The 18690-nt window shown below is 45.1% G+C and overlaps 1 protein-coding gene across 1 annotated transcript in view; it reads left to right on the top strand.

Annotated features, from left to right (window-relative positions):
• Positions 1–13548, top strand: part of PREX2 (phosphatidylinositol-3,4,5-trisphosphate dependent Rac exchange factor 2) — a 268503-nt gene extending 254955 nt beyond the window's left edge. Inside the window, exons 39-40 of the mRNA XM_074987109.1 lie at positions 4711–4778; positions 7534–13548. Of these exons, the coding sequence (XP_074843210.1) occupies positions 4711–4778; positions 7534–7579 (114 nt within the window). The 3' untranslated portion in view covers positions 7580–13548. The remainder of the gene's footprint in view (positions 1–4710; positions 4779–7533) is intronic.
• Positions 13549–18690: the final 5142 nt, after the last annotated feature.

Below are 18690 nucleotides of genomic sequence, written 5' to 3'. Positions count from 1 at the left end.
CCCGCTGCCATGCAGCTGGAACTTTCCCGCTGTGCATGGCTAGAGGGACCGCCGCCACCACACGGCTGGAGCTCTCCCACCTGACGCGGCTGGAGGGATCCTGTCACGCAGCTGAAAAAGCTGCTGCTGGAGCCGCCACACGCTCCTCCCACCGGGGTGGGGTGCATAGGCAAGTGCCATCTGCCCACATAGGAACCCCACCCCTGTGGAAGAAGTGTGTGGTGGCTCCGCTGGTGGTCCAGGCCAACATGAAGGGTTCAGCTGTGGCAGGCCTGGTAAGTCCCTTACTTTTGCCGGGGAGGGGTGCCGTGGGGGAGGGCTTTAGGATTTTATGGACTCCGGTTAAGCAGGCTTAGGGAACAACAGGGGAGCTGGTGGACATTTGTTGTTCACAAAGTCCACTAATCAGAGTCTGTAAAATTGAGGGTTTACTGTAGTCATTTTTCTCAAGAGTGTTAGTGACTTGGATAATTACAATATCAAGGTACTGGCCATCTCCTTAAATTTTTTACAAGACAACCTCAGAATGGTCTGTCTTTTTAATGCAAAGGAAATGCAGTAGATCAATCTACCTGGATTTTAGTAAGGCATTTGATACAGTTCCACAAAGGAAATTATTCATTAAATTGGAGATGGGGATTTACATGAGACTTGAAAGGTAGATGAGGAACTGACTAAAGGTAGATAAGGAACTGGGTCATAAAGATGAATTGTCAGGGTGTGAAAAGGTTACTAGTGCAGTGGTTCCCAACCTTTCCAGTAACATGGCAAACTTCAGTGAGACGAACAATTCTAGAGCAAACCCACATTGCAAAGCCTCTGTGAGGGGAAATTAACCAACTCCACGCCAGCTGGGAATCAGACAGCCTTGTTGCTTGAGCTCCGAGCTGGTGCAGGGTTGGTCCATTTCCCCCCAGGAGCTGCTTTGCAAAGCCTCTACAAGGGGAAATTGACTGACCTCACACCAGCTGGGAGTCAGGCAGCCTTGCTGCTTGAGCCCCCAGCGGGCCCAGGGTTGATCAATTTCCCCTCCCTTTAGCTCTTTGCAGAGCTGGGGGAGGGGACTGACTACCCCCAGCCAGCTGGGGGCTCAATCAGAAAGGCTGCCTGATGGCCTGATTCCCAGCTGGTGCAGGGTTGGTCAGTTTTCCCTCAGGGGCTTTGCAAAGCAGCTACAGAAAGGAAATTGACCATCCTGTGCCAGCTGGGACTCAGGCAGCCTTGCTGCTTGAGCCCCCAGCTGACACAGGGAAATCTAAGTGTGCTGTGAAATTTCATCAGTTCACCCTACCACTGGCTCTGCAAATAGCTGGGGGAGGGCAAATGGATGAAATTTCCATGGCACACTGAGACAGTTTTCATGGCACACTCGTCATAAACCACTGTAGTAGTGGAGTTCTTCAGGGTTTGGTCTTTTTATTCCTGACCTTGGCACAAAGTATGCTAATAAAATTTGTAGATGGCATGAAGTTGGGGGGTATTGCAAATATGGAGGAAGACTGGAATGTCATACAAGAAAATCTGGATGACCTTGAAAACTGAAGTAATAGAAATGAGAGGAAATGTAATAGCGTACAGTGCTAGGTCATGCATTAGGGATTAATAGCAAGAATTTTTGCTATCTGCTGAGGTCTTATCAGTTGGGTGAGAGAGGAGAGGAGAAAGACTTGGATTGATTGATCACAGGAACACCATGAGCTGTCAATGTGATTTGGTTGTGAAAAAAGATAATGCAGTGAGATATTTCCAGCAGAGACAGGGAATTGTGAGTATCATTATACAAGGCACTAGTGAGACATGGAATACTGTGTGCAGCTCTGGTCTCCTACGTATAAGGAAGGTGAACTCTGCATTCTTGACAGGTACAGAGAAGGACTAGTAGGATAGGATGATCCAGGAAGTGGAAAGCTTACATTATGAGAGGTATCAGAGCGGTAGCCGTGTTAGTCTGGATCTGTAGCAGCAACGAAGGGTCCTGTGGCACCTTATAGACTAACAGAAAAGTTTAGAGCATGAGCTTTCATGAGTTAACTCACTTCTTCAGATGCTGGACCAGCATCTGAAGAAGTGAGTTAACTCACGAAAGCTCATGCTCTAAACTTTTCTGTTAGTCTATAAGGTGCCACAGGACCCTTCGTTGCTGCATTATGAGAGGTGACTCAAAGGTTTTATGTAGACTAGAGGGTTCTGTCAACAAAATGGTTGTTTTGTCAACAAAACCCATGGAGCATCCAGGTTCCCAAAGGTGTTCTGTTAACAGTAAGTTGACCAAATGGAGCACTTTTGTTGACAGCTGTACCCTGTTCGCAAATGAGGAAGAATGCCTCTGTCGACAGAGATCTATTGACAAAAAGCCAGTGTGGACATTCTGGCTAGGTCTACACTAGAAGCATCTGTCAGCAGGGAAATCTCAAGACAACCTCTGTCAACAGATTGCATCTATACACAACTTGCTCTGTCCATGGAGAACAGCCAGACGGCACTGCACTGCCCTCTGCAAAGAGGGATGCCCATTAACTGGAAGTCCTTTCTGTCGACAGAAGTGTCCACGCTGCACTTCTAGCGACAATATTCTGTCCACAGATTGTTATGCCTCAAATTTTTAAGGGATAATACTGTTGAGAAAAATGCAGAGTTCTCTTGAGACAGCTTTCTAGTGTAGACCCAGCCTCTGAGGACCCTTCTGTCGACAGTAAGGACTTCCAGGACATTGGGCAACCCTATCTGCTGTGCTTCCTATTGACCGTTTTGCTCATAGAATGGCTGAGCAAGGTACACTCCACTGTAGTTACAACGATGCTCTTGCCCACCACTCATAAACCAACAATAGAGAGGCGTCAACCAATTCCCACCCGAGCTTTCAGCCTAGGCCCTCAGAGCTGTACCATCTAGCCCTAGTCAGAAGCCTGACAGGTGCAAGATTATTTCTGAGTTTGCCCCTCCCTCAATATGGAGAGGACAATTCACCAGCCCCTGTTATTGAGCACTTCAAACAACACAATGTCTTAGGTAAAAAATTAATTATTCTCACCACTACAACTATTAACTACAGAAAGAGAATGTAAGTAATAGCATACAGATCAACGTTGGTTCTCTAAGGAATAAACTAAATCACAGTCTGGTTCTGTGCACAAGACAGGATTTGATTCAAGCAGTGGCTCACCTGATGGTACAACAGTCTACCGGTCTTCCACGCACAGGTTTGAAATTGTTTAGTCTGGGATCACATCCCCCATTCAATCTTCATTCTTTATAGCTACATCCACACTATAGTCCCCTTTTGAAAGGGGAATGTAAATGAGATTGAAAATGCAAATTAAGTGCTGATTTACAAATCTCACACTTTGTTTGCATAATCTCACCTGATCGTGTTTTCGGAAGAGACTTTTTCAAAAGAAAAACTAGCTGTGTAGATCGTATCGGAGGGGTAGGCGTGTTAGTCTGGATCTGTAACAGCAACAAACGGTCCTGTGGCACCTTATAGACTAACAGAAAGATGCTCATCTGATGAAGTGAGTCTGTACTCACGAAAGCTCATGCTCAAAACTTTTCTGTTAGTCTATAAGGTGCCACAGGACCCTTCGTAGCTGTGTAGATGAGGTTCTTTCAAAAATAAACCCCACTTTTGAAAAAACCTTTCTTCCTGAAACAAAATAAGATTGAAATATCTCCTACGTCATTTGCATATTCCCATGAGATGTCACTTCTGGAAGAGCCTGTTCTGGAAGCAAAAGTAGCTGTGTAGATGGTGTTCCTTTGGAAGGAATCCCCCTGCCCCTCTTGCGGAAGACCCTTTATTTGTCTTTTGTTTACATATCGATTTACCCCTATCCCACACACAAATCTAATACTATAGCACTTTAATTATTGTAGATTAATCTATTTATACCTTTTTGTGCAGTTATTTGTTGTCTTTATTTTGCTTTGCATTTGACCTGGAGAAGGGAGCAGGGAACCCAGAGAGAGAATGAATAGGTTTTGCTTCTTCTAAAAACTAGACATCAAAAATTGGCAATTGTAAGTCTAGGAGATGTGTTCTTTTGGATTGGGAATTGTCTAATAGATCCATCATTGTTTGCCAACTGCTTTTGGAAAGCCAGGTTAATTAAGTTCCATAGATACACCACTTGTCTCTTTTGCTCATCAATTTAGAATTTGAGCAGCTTGCTGGCTTAAATAAATTCATCCTCACAGTATCCCTGTGAGGTAGGAAAGGACTATTATTCCTGACTATAAATGGGAAACAAACACACAAAGAGAGTAAATGAGTTGCCCAAGGTTATGCAGAAAGATTGTGTGAAAGCCAAGAATACAACCTGTATCTACAGTGTCCTCATCTAATGCCTTAAGCACGAGCCCATTTTTGTGTACTTACACAAACAATTGATCATAAGAAGGATTTTTGGGTGTAGGATAGAGCCTGAAATATGTGTTCAGAGCTCACACTGATTGTGACATTAAATTTTTTTGTGATGGTGTTTGTTTTTATCTGCTTTTAAGTTATGGAATTAGCTGAAAGAACAACAGCTATATCTCTTTTCCTGCACCTTTATAAAATTACATTTAGTAGCCTTTTTTTTTTTAGAAAATGTTTTTGCCTTCAAAAGAAAAGAATTATGTAGGTAGGACATCAATAATGAAGTTTATTTATTGATAATCATGGGCCTATTTTATCCCTATCTGAGGCAAACTCTTACTTCTTTCTTGCAGGGAGCAAGAGTACAGAACACTGCCAAGAACTTAGGAGTGAGGGACCGAACACCACAATCGGTCCCAAGGTAACCAAATAATAGAATCAATTGTTTATGACCAAGACCATGGTTTGTCTAGTTTGTGCCTAAATATTCTCCCAGCCACTGGCAAACAGCTTACATTGACTTCACAGTGTACTTAGAGTTAAAGTTTGGCTTCTTAATATCCAGGGTTTACTTGGGTTTAAAACCATAGAGCCCTAATTAAAGTAAAGTAGTTGTAGAATTAAAATATCATGCAATATGTTGAAAATTTACTCTGAAGTTTACCTTATTGTTTGGTCTCTCTTGCATCAGTTTGATTACAATCTACTACTCTGTTATTGAACAATGATTGCACAGTGCTGTACTATATAGATCATAAACGGGAATATATGTAGATAATAGACCCTCTGAGGTATTAAAATTCCAGTAAAGAAACAAGGTAATATTTGAGAGAGATCTACTCGTAAACGAGCATAAAGAATTCCAAACAACAAAGCTTCATTTGAGAGAGACATCAGGATTCTGACTAATAACTCAAAGAGAATACTCTGTGTGGGTGTGGTGTGTGTATATATAAAAACATGTATACCTGAATCTGATAAAGTGGCTTTTTTTATTGGTCTTAGCACCAAAACTATTCAAATGAAATTAAACACAGCTTCCTCAGGTGGGAATTTATTGAAGTATTAAAAATATCAGAATTAAGCCAGTACTGTAAAATATCTCCATAGTTTATTTCATTTTGGGTTTGCAAGTTTTATCTTTTCTTTCCCAAAAATAGAAACATTAAAATTCACACTGCATAAACTGGCATATGAGATGGTTTTTAATGTGAAATGTGTTGCTATTCTTTCCCTTGCGACTGTCTAACCTGGGGGAAATCTCTGCATTCCCAACCAATCCACACAGTATCCTCTGGATCCCCCAGTCCTTCCTTATTAGGAACCATCAGTGTCCCCCGACTTTCTGGCACCTTTCATTCCACCAATATTTCTTCATTAGAACAGACCATTTAATCAGTTCCTTACAAAAATCACTTATGCAGCAAACAGGTTTCTCTCCCTGACAGTTAGTCTCCTCTGCATTGTATGTGAGCTGCCATTTCAATTAGATGTGTCAGCAGGAATCCCACTTTGAGTGCACTTGCACCTCAGACATTTCTGACTGGAGTCCTTTGAATGGACTAGTTTGAACAGGTTAGTTCTGTGCTAATATCCTGTGTCATATTGTGCTCCTTTCCAAGGGCAGAAAGGGGAGAGCAGCCCCAGCTCTCCCTAAGGCCTCTCTTACTGTCTCTGGCCACAAGTGAGAATTCGGCAAGTGTCCGACTACTTAGAGACTTTAGTTCGGTTTACAACTGCTGTAAAGAAACTTTATTCTCACATTCCCTTTTCCTTAAATTGAACATTGGGCGAGGGAAGAAAATCAAAGGCACTCCTGCAGAAATCTGCTACAGTGGGATGAGGTCCTTCATGCCGACTGCCTCACCTAATGGCAGATGCTGAACTGGCTGGGTTCAAACTCTACCCATCTTGCAACACGCTGATTCCATTCAAAGATGGATGCAGTGGATGCCTTCTCTTCCATGCTGCAGATAAATGCTTTGTGCAAGTTGCTCTCTACAAGAACTTGTAAATAGAGGGTCTTCCGGCTCAAGCTACATCTGCTAGAGAAGTGTGTGCATGTTGCTTCAGAGCCAGAGGTGACACTAACTACTAGAGTGAAACCAGCCAGAAAAAAACAGCATGAGTTAGCACTCCATGAAGCCCTGCATGCCACAGGGAAGTGAAAAGTAATTGTAAAGGAATCCAACTTACCTGGCATCAGCAACTCTGATCCTGCCCAAACTGATAGTTTCAGCATTGATTGCCTTGTTGCCGATATCTTTTTCACTTCCACCTACACAAGCTGATGACAAGAGACAGAGACAGATGGAGCTCAAACATAGTTCTGAACAGTGGACAAACCTGGAAGGAGTACACAAAACATTGATCTTCCAGATATAGTGCTTTCAAGCCCTCCATCAAAACCAGACACACACAGGAGAAATAAGACCCAGAACTGAATCTGGTATCTAACTCCAGATGAGATCATTCCTCGTACTGCATCAGAATGCTACAGTGTAAGGGGAGGTGCTGGTGCATCGTATTTGTCTTAGTCTGTTGAAACCCTAGACTAAATGGGAGCATTTTTCAGAAGACATACAAATAGAGAAAAAATAAATGGAAAAACGTGTGGTGACTGGCCAATAGAAATTTGGTCTGCAAGTTGTTGTATGTACGCACTGCTGTCCAAAACAGAGCTGTAGTTACAAAAGTCACTGATTTTTAATTATTTGAGTGATAGAGAGAAAGAACTGACTGTAGCTTGCATGTACACCAAATGGATCACGAAAATATAAGTTCAGCAGTACAGGTCAACAAATAAAATTTTCCTGTGTAGATTGTCAGGTGTTTGACCTTGAGTGTTGATTATCATACCACCGATCAGGTGTCTGACCTTGAGTGCTGAAGTAGAAAAACTTGACATTATAATTGAGGTGTTACTTTGCTGCTGATCTATGATTATTTATGGATTTGTGTATTTGAATAACATCATCAGAATAAGCAGACATTCACATTTACAAGTGTCATGTAGATTCTGTGCTTGATTCTAATCTCACTTTAGTATTATGCATTACTAATACTCTATTGGTTAAAGCCTTGTTAAATTTAGTTTATTTTGCCTGTATCCACCTATTTTAATATGAACAGTTCTTTCAGGCTAATATTATGATGGCTCTTTTTCATTTTGCCAGATTATACAAGCTATGCCAGCCACCACCTCTTGCTGGGGAAGAATGAAGAGACCAACTCAAGAAGCAATCAAGTAACATCTTTTAAGACATTTGGCTCTAAAATTCTAGTAGACCATGCTTGGAGAATTTATAAATAGAGACCCTTCTCTCAGGATAAAGAACTATCTGTCCTTAATATTCTTGTATCAGTATTGGACAACTGACTTCTGGAGAAAATATTTCTGGACTCCATGTACTGTGTGTTCTCCCTCCCATAAAATAGGAATTGCGTTCCCTTTTTTTTTTTTTAACCTGGATATTTTACACTGGATTCAGGTTGTGTCTCATATGGCCAGTGCAGCAATGCAGATCACTCCAGTGTGTATCAGCAGTAGCATGAAAGCAAATATCTAACATCAACAGGTAAAGCCACTCCATCTGAACCATACAATAGCGGTGTCTGTGTTCACAGAACGAACCTGAAACGGAAAAAACCTAAACTAAGTTCTCCAGAGTCTGACATATTTGTTGTCCCTTGCACTTTTAACTCCCTTCTTTTCTACCAATGTTTTATCATAAAGTCCTAATTTTTAGCTATAAGGAAATTAATACTTCTGCTTTATAGTGTAAATAACTGTTCAAAATTGGAAGTCATCTCACAAGTAGTCCCTCTGATTTCAGTCTGATTACTCATGGGAATAACTATTTACAGAATTAACTCCAACACAATAAACTCAGCTATGTTGTATGCTGTCAGTTGTCATGCTGGGTTTAACAAAGCCTATTATTGCATAGTGAATTGATGGGGCTGTTTTACCCTCTTTTCAAGTTGCCATAAGAATTAAGAATAAACTTCAGCTAGAGAAAGTTGACATCCTGGGTCCAATTTCTAGACACAATTAGAAAGAAGTTCAGTCTTTGATCTATAAAGGCTGTCTTAAATCTACCTTGTTGAGCTTCTGTATTTCAGGGGCTTCAAACAGTAGTGTATATCTTTGTACAGTATTATACATGCTATAATATCTAATCAGTGTACATTAAGCAAACAGCAGACTTCTAGCTTTAAACTGGAATATTTTGCATTTTAGAGTATTTAAGAGGAAGCATAGTTTGGAGTTTAATATTTTTTAAACCACCATATACAACATGTTGTCATATTTTGAAGTTGTTGGATTTGGAGATTGGTTACTGTATAATGTTATGGATTTAATATGAAGACTGTATTAAGAATGCTGCAGGACCATGGCAAATATACTCATATTTAATTGTTTTTTGGCCAAAGTGTTTTTAGGTAAAATGAATGCACCAAAATTACCCTTCATATCCATATACATTAAAGATGTTTTAAAATATTGCTACTAGGAATAGATATTAAGAACTAGTGTATATAATCTGAATATATAAGTATTTTCTATACTATAGATAGCTATAGTTATGCTCGGGCACAAAAACCAATAATACACCATAGATTTCACAAATCTATATTTACTTATTTATGAATTTTAAACACATTTATTAACTCTAACTCATGCAGAAATAGCTGAGATGTCAATACAGAATTGCACTTTGCAAACAGCGTTCTTTATGTAGAACATACAATGGGTTTATTACTTTTCTCCAAAGGAGAAATTAATATTCCTCTCTTCTTCAGTATTCTTGATTTTGGTATACAAAACTTAATTTTGATAGCAAAGCAAATATTTTTGTATATTTACATGTGTACATGTGTGCACATATAGTGGCAGTGTATGTGTGTTTGTATTCATATTAATTAAGTAGTGATCCAAGCGTAAATATAATATGCATTAAAGTCCTTGAACTGTGACTAAAATATTACACTGAATGTTTCATAAAGTCAAAATTTTCCTTCCATTCTGTATGTTTACACCCTTCTGCTACTTGTGACTTTTCAATGTATTTTGATAAACATGAAGTTATATTCTCATAATAAGACATACACGAAATAGGTTCTTCTGAGATGACCCAACACTAGTATAAAAGAAAGGGCTGTGGTTTGGTTTCATATAATACCTATTATAGTTGAAGAATCTTGCAGTTACTGAGAGCAAAATAATATTAGCTAAGATAATCCCTACTCTATTCAGAAGGGCCAAGAGCTCTTCAGCATCTGCTTGGTTAGATGTCAGAAATACATGGAATGCATAATTTTCTTATGCCAAGGATGGTACCGCTAACTGCAGCACATGTTCAGCATGGCAGAGTCTTCATTTAGTATGAGCCCAAGTCTTTATGCAAGACTCGACTACACCATGGCTGTGGCCACACGAGCCCCTCCTTTCGGAAGGGCTATAGTAATGTGGCGCTTTGGAATATGCTAATGAGGTGCTGCTATGAATATGCAGCACCTCATTAGCATCTGGTTTTTGGGAAGAAGGATGCATTTTGAAACCAGCAATTTTGAAGCATGCATGTCTGCCATTATGCTGCATATTCATAACAGTGCCTCATTACCATAGCCCTTCCAAAAGGAGGGGCTAGTGTGGCCAGAGCCCATATGTTTACTTAGAGACCAGAGGGCTGTCAGTTGAGTGAAACTAATATTTCTGCAGGATACACCTTATTGAAGAGAGTCTGTGCCATGAACATATATTATCAATGACTAAATAAGGAGACACTAGTGCTCACTATTTTTGAAGATTAACTGAGTCACATTGACATTGCAGGAGTGTAAATTTGACAAAATGGTCACTTGTAGTATAGTTGTTTTGATTGGCTTTGTTTGCATTTGAAAGCCTGGCATACCATCTATTTATTAAACACTGAGGTCAGACAAAGTCACTGAACCAAAATCATCAGTTAAGCTACGTCTACACCAGAGTTCTCTTTCGAAAAGGAAACATTAGAATGATTTTGTTCGCTCTCATTCAAAAGATTGTCTTTTGACAGGGAGCATCCACACATCCACATGCACTCTTCTGAAAGAGCTGAGTGGGAAACAGCACGGATGGGGTCACATGGCAGATGAGCCCTTCCGGGGCTTATAACCAGCCAGTCCCATAAAGGGCCCCTCCCAAATTCAGATGCCCTGCATTTGCTCAGGTTCGCAGAGGTTTCACAAGCCTAGCACAGCCTCTGCACGGACCATACGGTGCTTGGAAGTCTGTCCCTGCTGGATCCCCAGCAGCAGCTCCTTCTGTTGAACTGGACATCCTCCAAGCCCTGCTTGGGCACCCGTCCATGGTGATCACTGCTGCCGCCAACTCCTCGTGTGGTTGACCCTCAATGCTGCGGGCCTGGAGCTGCTCGACCCGGGATGGCGCTGGCATCCCCCCTGAGTGCCCCAGCACCTCTGGAGCCACCAAAGCAGCTATGACTGGTGGGAGCAGCTGGTGCTGGGGGACTGAGATGATGCTCGATGGCTGCAGAATTTCAGAATGAGCAAGCAGATGTTCCAAGAGCTCTGCCACTGTTTCGCTCACAGGACACCCCCATGAGGCCTGCCCTCCCCCTTGAAAAACAGGCAGCTATCGCCATCTGGAAGCTGTCCTTCCCAGACAGCTACCGGTCCATGGGTCAACAGTTTGGAGTGTTCATGGCCACGGGAATCTAACAAATGAAGTTACTTATTGAAGTGCAATTTTTATAGTTCCTAGTGAAACTGCCTAAGTCACTCTGGCTACATTTACACTAGAGAATTTTGTCAACAAAACTCATGGAAGGTCCACACTGATACTTCTGTTGATGTACTGTTGACAAAAGTCAGCGCTTTTGTCAATAACCTACTGCTTCTCTCCTATGAGGCAGAATGCCTTTCTCGACAGACTCTGTTGACAAAAAAACACGTGGACGCTGTGGGGGGCCCTATGTCTTCAGACAGGGCTTCCAGGTCACTGGGGAGCCCTGTCTGCTGTGCGTCTGCTTGGTCGTTCTGTTGAGAGAGCAGCCAGGCAGTCCGACCACTCTCTGTCGACAGAGTGGATTGACAGGGAGATTCACTTTTGTGTGTGGCCTCAATCTGTCAACAGAAGGTTTGTCAGAAGATATTTTCCAACTGTAACTTCTGTCAACAGATTGCTGTAGTGAAAACAAAATTCTCTTGTGTAAATGCAGCCAGAGTGATTTAGGCAGTTTCTGTAACTGCCACCAATATGTTATTGGGTGTTCAACACTCTTGGTTCTGTGAAATGAGCACTAATCCAGTGTATTCCTCAAAATGAAAAGTCTGAATGAATTGAAATTTCATAACATTTACTGAGTTGTCCTGTTAGATTTTAAGGTACACATTCCACTTTCTAGGTATCAAATCTAGCATTTGCATTAGATATCTACAAATATAAGGTATCTTTGCTATCAGTAAAAAGAACTTCAATTTCACTCTTTTGGAAACAACTTTTTAGTATATTTAGGGAAACCTCTTTGGGTTTTCAGCACAAATGCTTCAGCTTAGCTTCTTAGCGCAGTCAGAAATTGCCAGAGCTATTTTTTTCATTATTTTGGCTCTAAACCAATAAACTAAATTTCACTAGGAATTATAAAAATTGCACTTCAATAAGTAACTTCATTTGTTAGATTCCTGTGTACAGTATGGTTACGTCTACACTAGCCCATTACTTTTGGAAGGAACATGGTAATGAGCGAATTGGGAAGATGCTAATGAGTTGCTTCCATGAATATGCAGTGCCTCATTAGCATAATGGCAGTCGCCCATGATTCGAAAGCACCGCTTTCGAATCTTGCGCTGCCCGTGTAGATGGGGGCATTATGAAAGGACTCCCTGGACTTCAAAAGTCCCTTCTTCCTAAAACCAAATATGGCATGGCCACCATTATGCTAATGAGGTGCTGCATATTCATGGCAACATTCATTCCCAACTTGCTCATTACCATGCTCATTCCAATGTAGATGTGGCCTATAGGACAGGGGTTAGCAACCTTGCTGAGTTGAAGTGCCAAAATTTGACCTTTTGACTTCTATATGTGGTCCAAGTGCCAGTGATAATTTTTAAAGTTACTAACAGTCCTATTTACAACAGCTTCATCAATAAATAAATAAAGATGCAGAGCTTTAGCATTTAGGTAGGAGCTGGTAGCATTAGCTGGTCTTTTGTTAATCCACAGGCAGCCTGGCTTTGAGCTGATGAAAATCAGCTTGCCTGCCACTCTTAGCACCTGTACCAGGGGTTGCTGACCCTGGTATAGGATTTTGAAAATTCAGTCAGTTTTATTATTTCTTATGGTTCTGCTCATACTGCAAGAAAATTATGGGTGAATGACATCAGTTTTTGTTCACTAATCCATTGTTAGATATACTGTATGAACAAGAAGACAGCTACTTGCAAATGTGAGTTCCTGTCCTGTTATATAATGGTTAAACAATAGTTCAAAATAGGAAAGTGTCTTTGCCTGGCTTTAAAATATAGCGCTGTGGTATGTTTAGGTATATATATATATATTTTTTTTTTACTCACTTACTTTGCAAAAAGGCATGTTTGTCTATCCCAACATTTTTCCGTATTTTCACTACTATTGTTTTAATATGATGTCTGCAAGATAGCTCTTGAAACTAACACATTGACTTAAATGTTTTCTCTCTATGTGCTCACTGAAAATCACACATAGCGCTTTTCTCATTGTACTCTGGCAGTACACCAAGCATTTATAAATTAGATGGCAATACATACCAATCTCAGGATATCTAGCTCTTAATGTACAAGAAAGATATTGAATTCACTTATATTTTTTGTAAACCAATTGAATTGATTTTTCTATATTGTACTTACTTGCATCAGCAGTTTCTCTTTGAAAACTCCAAAAGTAGGAGCTATGTGGTTAGTTCATTTTAACTTCATTCAAATTAACATTTACAATTTAATATTAAACCTCTCGACGTGGATTGGAATTAAATTTTTTGTGGTTTGTAAAGCATCTATGTAGCATACTTTGAATTTGTTATGATATTGTATTAAACTAATACTGTGTACTATTTTAAAATATGGTTTTTTTTGAGTCAACATATTGAAGACTGGAATAGTAACAATGTATTTCCAAGTGCCAGATGGTAATAAAATAAAAAGTATATGGCCATTGCGAATCTTTCTTTTACAGTGCATTTAAAAAAGCATTTAAATATATGATGTTTCATTTTTGTAAAGACACCTTCAATTTTACTGAACTATTTAGTACACCACCTATCAGGATTCTGCTAGTAGACACTAAACATCAAAAAAACAAGACTTTTATTTGATGTAGTTTTGACCTTCACAAAAATACGCTGGCAGTGAATTCCACAGGTAACTGTGTATTATATGACGAAGTACTTTTGTTTGTTTGTTTGAAATATGTTTCTTATTAATTTAATTAGGTGACCTCTGGTTCTCTTGTTATGTGAAGGAGTAACAAACACTTTCATATTCACTTTCTCCACACCATTCATGATTTTACAGGATTTCTGTCATCCCCCTGCCCGCCTCCTAGATGGAAGCTGTTATATGACCTTCATAATTTTTGTTGCCCTTCTCTAAACCTTTCCAAGTGTAATTTATCTTCATCACGGGATGGCCAGAAGTGCACACAGTATTTAAGATGTGGGCATATTATGTATTTATATAACAGTGTTAGGCTATTTTCTGTTGTCTTATTTTATCTTTTCCAAATGATGCCTAACATTGTTAGCCATACAATGTACAGACACACTCTAAAAAGCAAGTGCTGGCACAACAAACCACGGCTTTTGTGTGTATAGTTGAGATTATGGTTTCCTGTGAGCATTACTTTGCATTTATCAGCATTGAATTTCATCTGCCCTTTTGTTGTCCAGTTACCCAGTATCGTGAGATCTGTTTGCACTTGGCTTTGGACTTAAGTATCTTGAGCAATTTTATAATCCTCTTCAAATTTTGCCACTTAACTGTTTACCCATTTTCTCTGATAATTTAGGAAGATGATCAACCAACTGGTCCCAAAATAGATCCCTTGGAAGCACCACTGATTGCTGCTCTCCAATCTGAAAACTGTTCAGTCCTACCACTTGTTTTCTGTCTTGTAACCAGATTCTGACCCATGAGAGGACCTTCCCTCTTACCCGCATGAGTATGCACTTAGCTTAAGAGCCTGTGGGGAGGAACCCTGTGAACAGCTTTCTGAAAGTCCAAGTACACTATATTCACTGGATCACTAAGTATCACGATGATCATCTAGGTTGCAGCTACACTAGCCGGCTACTTCAAAGTAGCCAGCACAACGTCAAAATAGCACCCGTCGCGTCTACATGTGCTGAGTGCAATTTCGACGTTGAAATCGACAGTAGGTGGCGAGACATCGAAATCGCTATTCCCATCTTCAGATGGGAATAGCGCCCTACTTCGACGTCGAACATCTAAGTAGGGTGTGTGTAGACGATCCGCATCTCGCTACACCGAAATAGCGGGGTCCTCCATGGCGGCCATCAGCTGAGGGGTTGAGATGCTCTGTCCAGCCCCTGTGGAGCTTTATGGTCCCCACGCGCAGCAGCCTTTAAAGCACCACGGACCCGGAGTTCCTATGGCAGGAAGCTGAGAACGTGCAGGCAGCAGCACACGCATGTGCTAGCCCTGCACGCCCTTTACAGGCCCCGACCCATCCACCCAACAACCATGGCATCGACCCAGCCCCCTGAGTGCCCCCAGGGCTCCCCTCCTGAGGGGGCCCAGGCACCCCCGGCAGCCAAGCGGGGGGTGGGGGGGGCGCAAAAATAGGTGGGGCCCCTCCTGGTTGGAGGCGGAGCTCTGAGACGTGCTGGGGCTCTGGAGTGAAGAGGAGGTGCTCCACGTGATGGGGAGCAAGCGGCGGAACACAGAAGCATTTGCCCAACTGGCTGAGGTCCTGGCTGCCCGGGGTCACCCTGCCCGCACTCGGGATCACGTCCGGAGTAAGGTGAAGGAGTTGCGGCAGGGGTATGCACGGGCCCAGGACTCTGTCAGCTGGTCTGGGGCCGTCCCCACTGCTTGCCCCTATTACAGGGAGGTCAGGGCCATCCTGGGCCCCCGGGACACCTCCTCCCCGCCGGCCACCCTTGACACCACGGCCGACGAGCCCCAGCAGGCCTCGGAGCACGAGTCCGGCTCCTCATCGACCTACCCTCCCGGAGCACCAGCTGGGCGTCCGCCCACCAGGCTTCCCCTGACCGTGGCAATGAATGGTCAGGTACGTACCCCACAGGGCACACACCCACGGGCCAGGGGGTGACGGCACCAGACACAACCAGGAGCCTCACACACCCCCAGTGGACCCCAACCCGCAACCGCCCAGCCACAGCATGTTCCCAAGACGGTGGCATGGTCATCAGCGCCCGTCAGCACCCGCACCCATGGACAGCACTGTGCCATAACCCCGGGGGCGGGGGAACAATGCTATGGGGACAGCCAACAGGGACATCACACCCACCGACAGGGATGGAGACCCAGCACCCAAGGGGGCGGTGGGGGGAACGGGCCATGGGCCAGGGCACTGTACTAACAGCCTTCCCCTCCCTCTCTGCAGCTGCACCATCCGACACTGCCAGCAGCCAGGCATCCTCCGTTGTCCCTGACAGCCCACCGGAGGTCAACCACCACCAGTGCCCGGAGACATGTCCAAGGTCAGTGGGATGGTCCCGCCACCGCCAGACCCTGGGGATGGCCCCTGTGGACCCCCAGCTCCCGGCAGCTCTCCAGCGGTAGATGGAGGTGGCGGAGGAGAGACTCCGCTTCGACAGGGAGGAGTCCACTCGGCAGTGGGCCGCATGGGAGGACTTCATGGGGGGGGGTCTTCCGGGACATAGCCAGGTCGATCCGGGAGGCTGTCACTTGGCTCCTACCCCTGCTGCCCCCCCGGGCCACCCTCCCTGCCACTCCACCGTTGCCCCCCCTGCCTCACCACCTGCTGCTCCACCTGCTGTGCCACCTGTAAGCTTGCCAGGACCAAAGCCCACTGGGGCTGAAGACCGGACAGTGGAGGCATCTCGGCCGTACTTGCCAGTCCTCCCAGACCCCAGCCAGCCACGCCAAGGACCACGGACGGGGGGGACGGGTCATGAGCTGTACCCGCTGGGGGTCACGCCCCTCTACCCCCACTACGGACTGATGGGCCAACAGCCGAGCCGTCCACCAGGCCCCCATGAGTATAGTTGTCCCCCACATATATAGTTGTCCCCCTTTGTATATTGGTTGCAGTTTCTGTTGTGCACAAAACAAAGTTAACAGTTTTCAAAATAAAAGGTTTTAGTTTCCAAATAACTGGAGGCGTGTTCTTGTTGGGGGGGTGGCGTGTGGGTGTTGGGGGCGGTGTGTGGGCAGTGTGGGCTGTGTGTGTGTGGGTCTTCCAGGGAAGGCCAGGGAGGTGCTCAGGGGTCTCCCTGATTGAAGTGGGCCTGCAAGGCCTCGCAGACCCGTACTCCCTCATGGTGGGCCTGGCGGCTGGGTGCAGCAGCCAGCTGGGGGAAGCCCATGCTGGCATCGACCACCCACCCCGGGACGAAAGCCTCCCCCTTGCTCTCGACAATGTTGTGGAGTGTGCAGCACATGCCCGCAACCTGCGGGATATTCTGGAGGCTGACATCCAGTTGGGCAAGGAGGCACCGCCAGCAGCCCTTCAGATGGCCGAAGGTCCTCTCCACCACCTGGTGGGTGTGTTTCAGGCAGGTGTTGAACTGCTCCTGGCTGGTGTTGAGGTGGCTGGTGTATGGGCGCATGAGCCAGGGCTGGAGGGGGTAGGCTGCATCCGCCACGAGGCAGAGGGTCATGGTGGTGTACCCAGAGGGATCTCCCTCTGGGGGATGTAGATCCCTGCCTCCAGCCGGCGGCACAGGCCCGAGTTCCTGAAAACACTGGCATAGTGTGTGCAGCCGGGCCAGCCCACGTACACATCCTGGAAGCGGCCCCGACTGTCCACCACGGCCTGCAGGACCACGGAGTGGTACCCCCTGAGGTTTATGTATCTTCCTCTGCTGTGGTCCGGGGCGTGGATGGGGCTGTGGGTCCTGTCCAGGGCCCCGAAGCAGTTCGGGAACCCCATGGCAGCGAATCTGGCAACGGCTGTGTCCAGGTCCCCAAGTTGGATGACCCTCTGGTGCAGCATGACACTGAGCACACGGAACACCTGTGGGGAGGGAACACAGGTGCCCATGAGGGTGTGCAGGGTGCCCCAGGGCCCTCCCCGCAGGCCCTCCTCCCGGGCACCTCCCCGGGTACCCCCCCCACCCAACCCCTCCCTCCCCAGCCCCATACCCGGCCCTCCTGCCCCCCAATGGATGCGTGCCTGGGCCTCCTTACCTCCATGACAACGGCCCTGACCGTGGCCTTTCCCACTCCAAACTGGTGTTCCACGGAGCGGTAGCTGTCTGGAGTGGCCAGCTTCCAGACGGCTATTGCGACCCTCCTCTTGACGGGGAGGGCATGCCACATTCGGGTGTCCTGGTGCCTCAATGCAGGGGTGAGCCACTGGCAGAGCTCCAGGAAGGTCTGCTGGTGCATGCGGAAGTTCCGCAGCCACATGTTGTCGTCCCACTCCCACATGACCAGCTGCGCCCACCACTCGGAGCTGCTGGGGTAGCTCCAGAGGCAGGGGAGCAGCCGGCAGGGGAGGAAGAGGGGAGCCCGCTGGTCGGGGCATCCCTGTCTGCCCCTGGGGAGGGCTCCTCTGGCAGGAGCTACTGGGAGGCCTCCCAGGAAGCACCTAGCAGGGCGCCCCCTGGATGACTACCTGGAGGGTCTCTTCTTCCTGCTGCTGCCGCGGGGGTGGGGGGTCCATATCTGCTGTGACTTGGTCTGTGAGAGTGTGGAGAGAGCCCTGCGGACCTCGTGCTGTGCAGGCCGGGTGTGTCTGGGAGGGGCCCTTTAAAGGAGCGGCTTGCTGTTGACCCGGAAGGGCTAGTCCAGCCTGTGACCCAGTCCGTGGGCTTTCCTGGCCCTTTATTTCGACAGGGAGTGCTTGTGTGTGTGTGGATGCTCCGTGTTTCCTTCCGAGGCAGCTCCTTTCGATGTTCCCCGTTGCTACTTTGATGTTGAACGTTGACGGCACCAGCCCTGGAGGATGTGTAGAGGACTTCTTCATAGTGTGCTAGTGTAGACGTAGCCCAAGTGTGACCTCCTGCATAATGCAGGCCATATGACTTCTCTGAATTAATTTCTGTTCAGATATTCTAAAATATATGCTCAAGTTCAATCTTGATTTGAAAATTGCAAATGATGGAGACCCTACCACA

Source organism: Carettochelys insculpta, chromosome 2, assembly GCF_033958435.1.
Source record: "Carettochelys insculpta isolate YL-2023 chromosome 2, ASM3395843v1, whole genome shotgun sequence".
NCBI classification, from domain to species: domain Eukaryota; kingdom Metazoa; phylum Chordata; order Testudines; family Carettochelyidae; genus Carettochelys; species Carettochelys insculpta.
The sequence above is the reverse complement of the archived record's forward strand: the minus strand, read 5'-3'. Positions and strand labels throughout refer to the sequence as shown.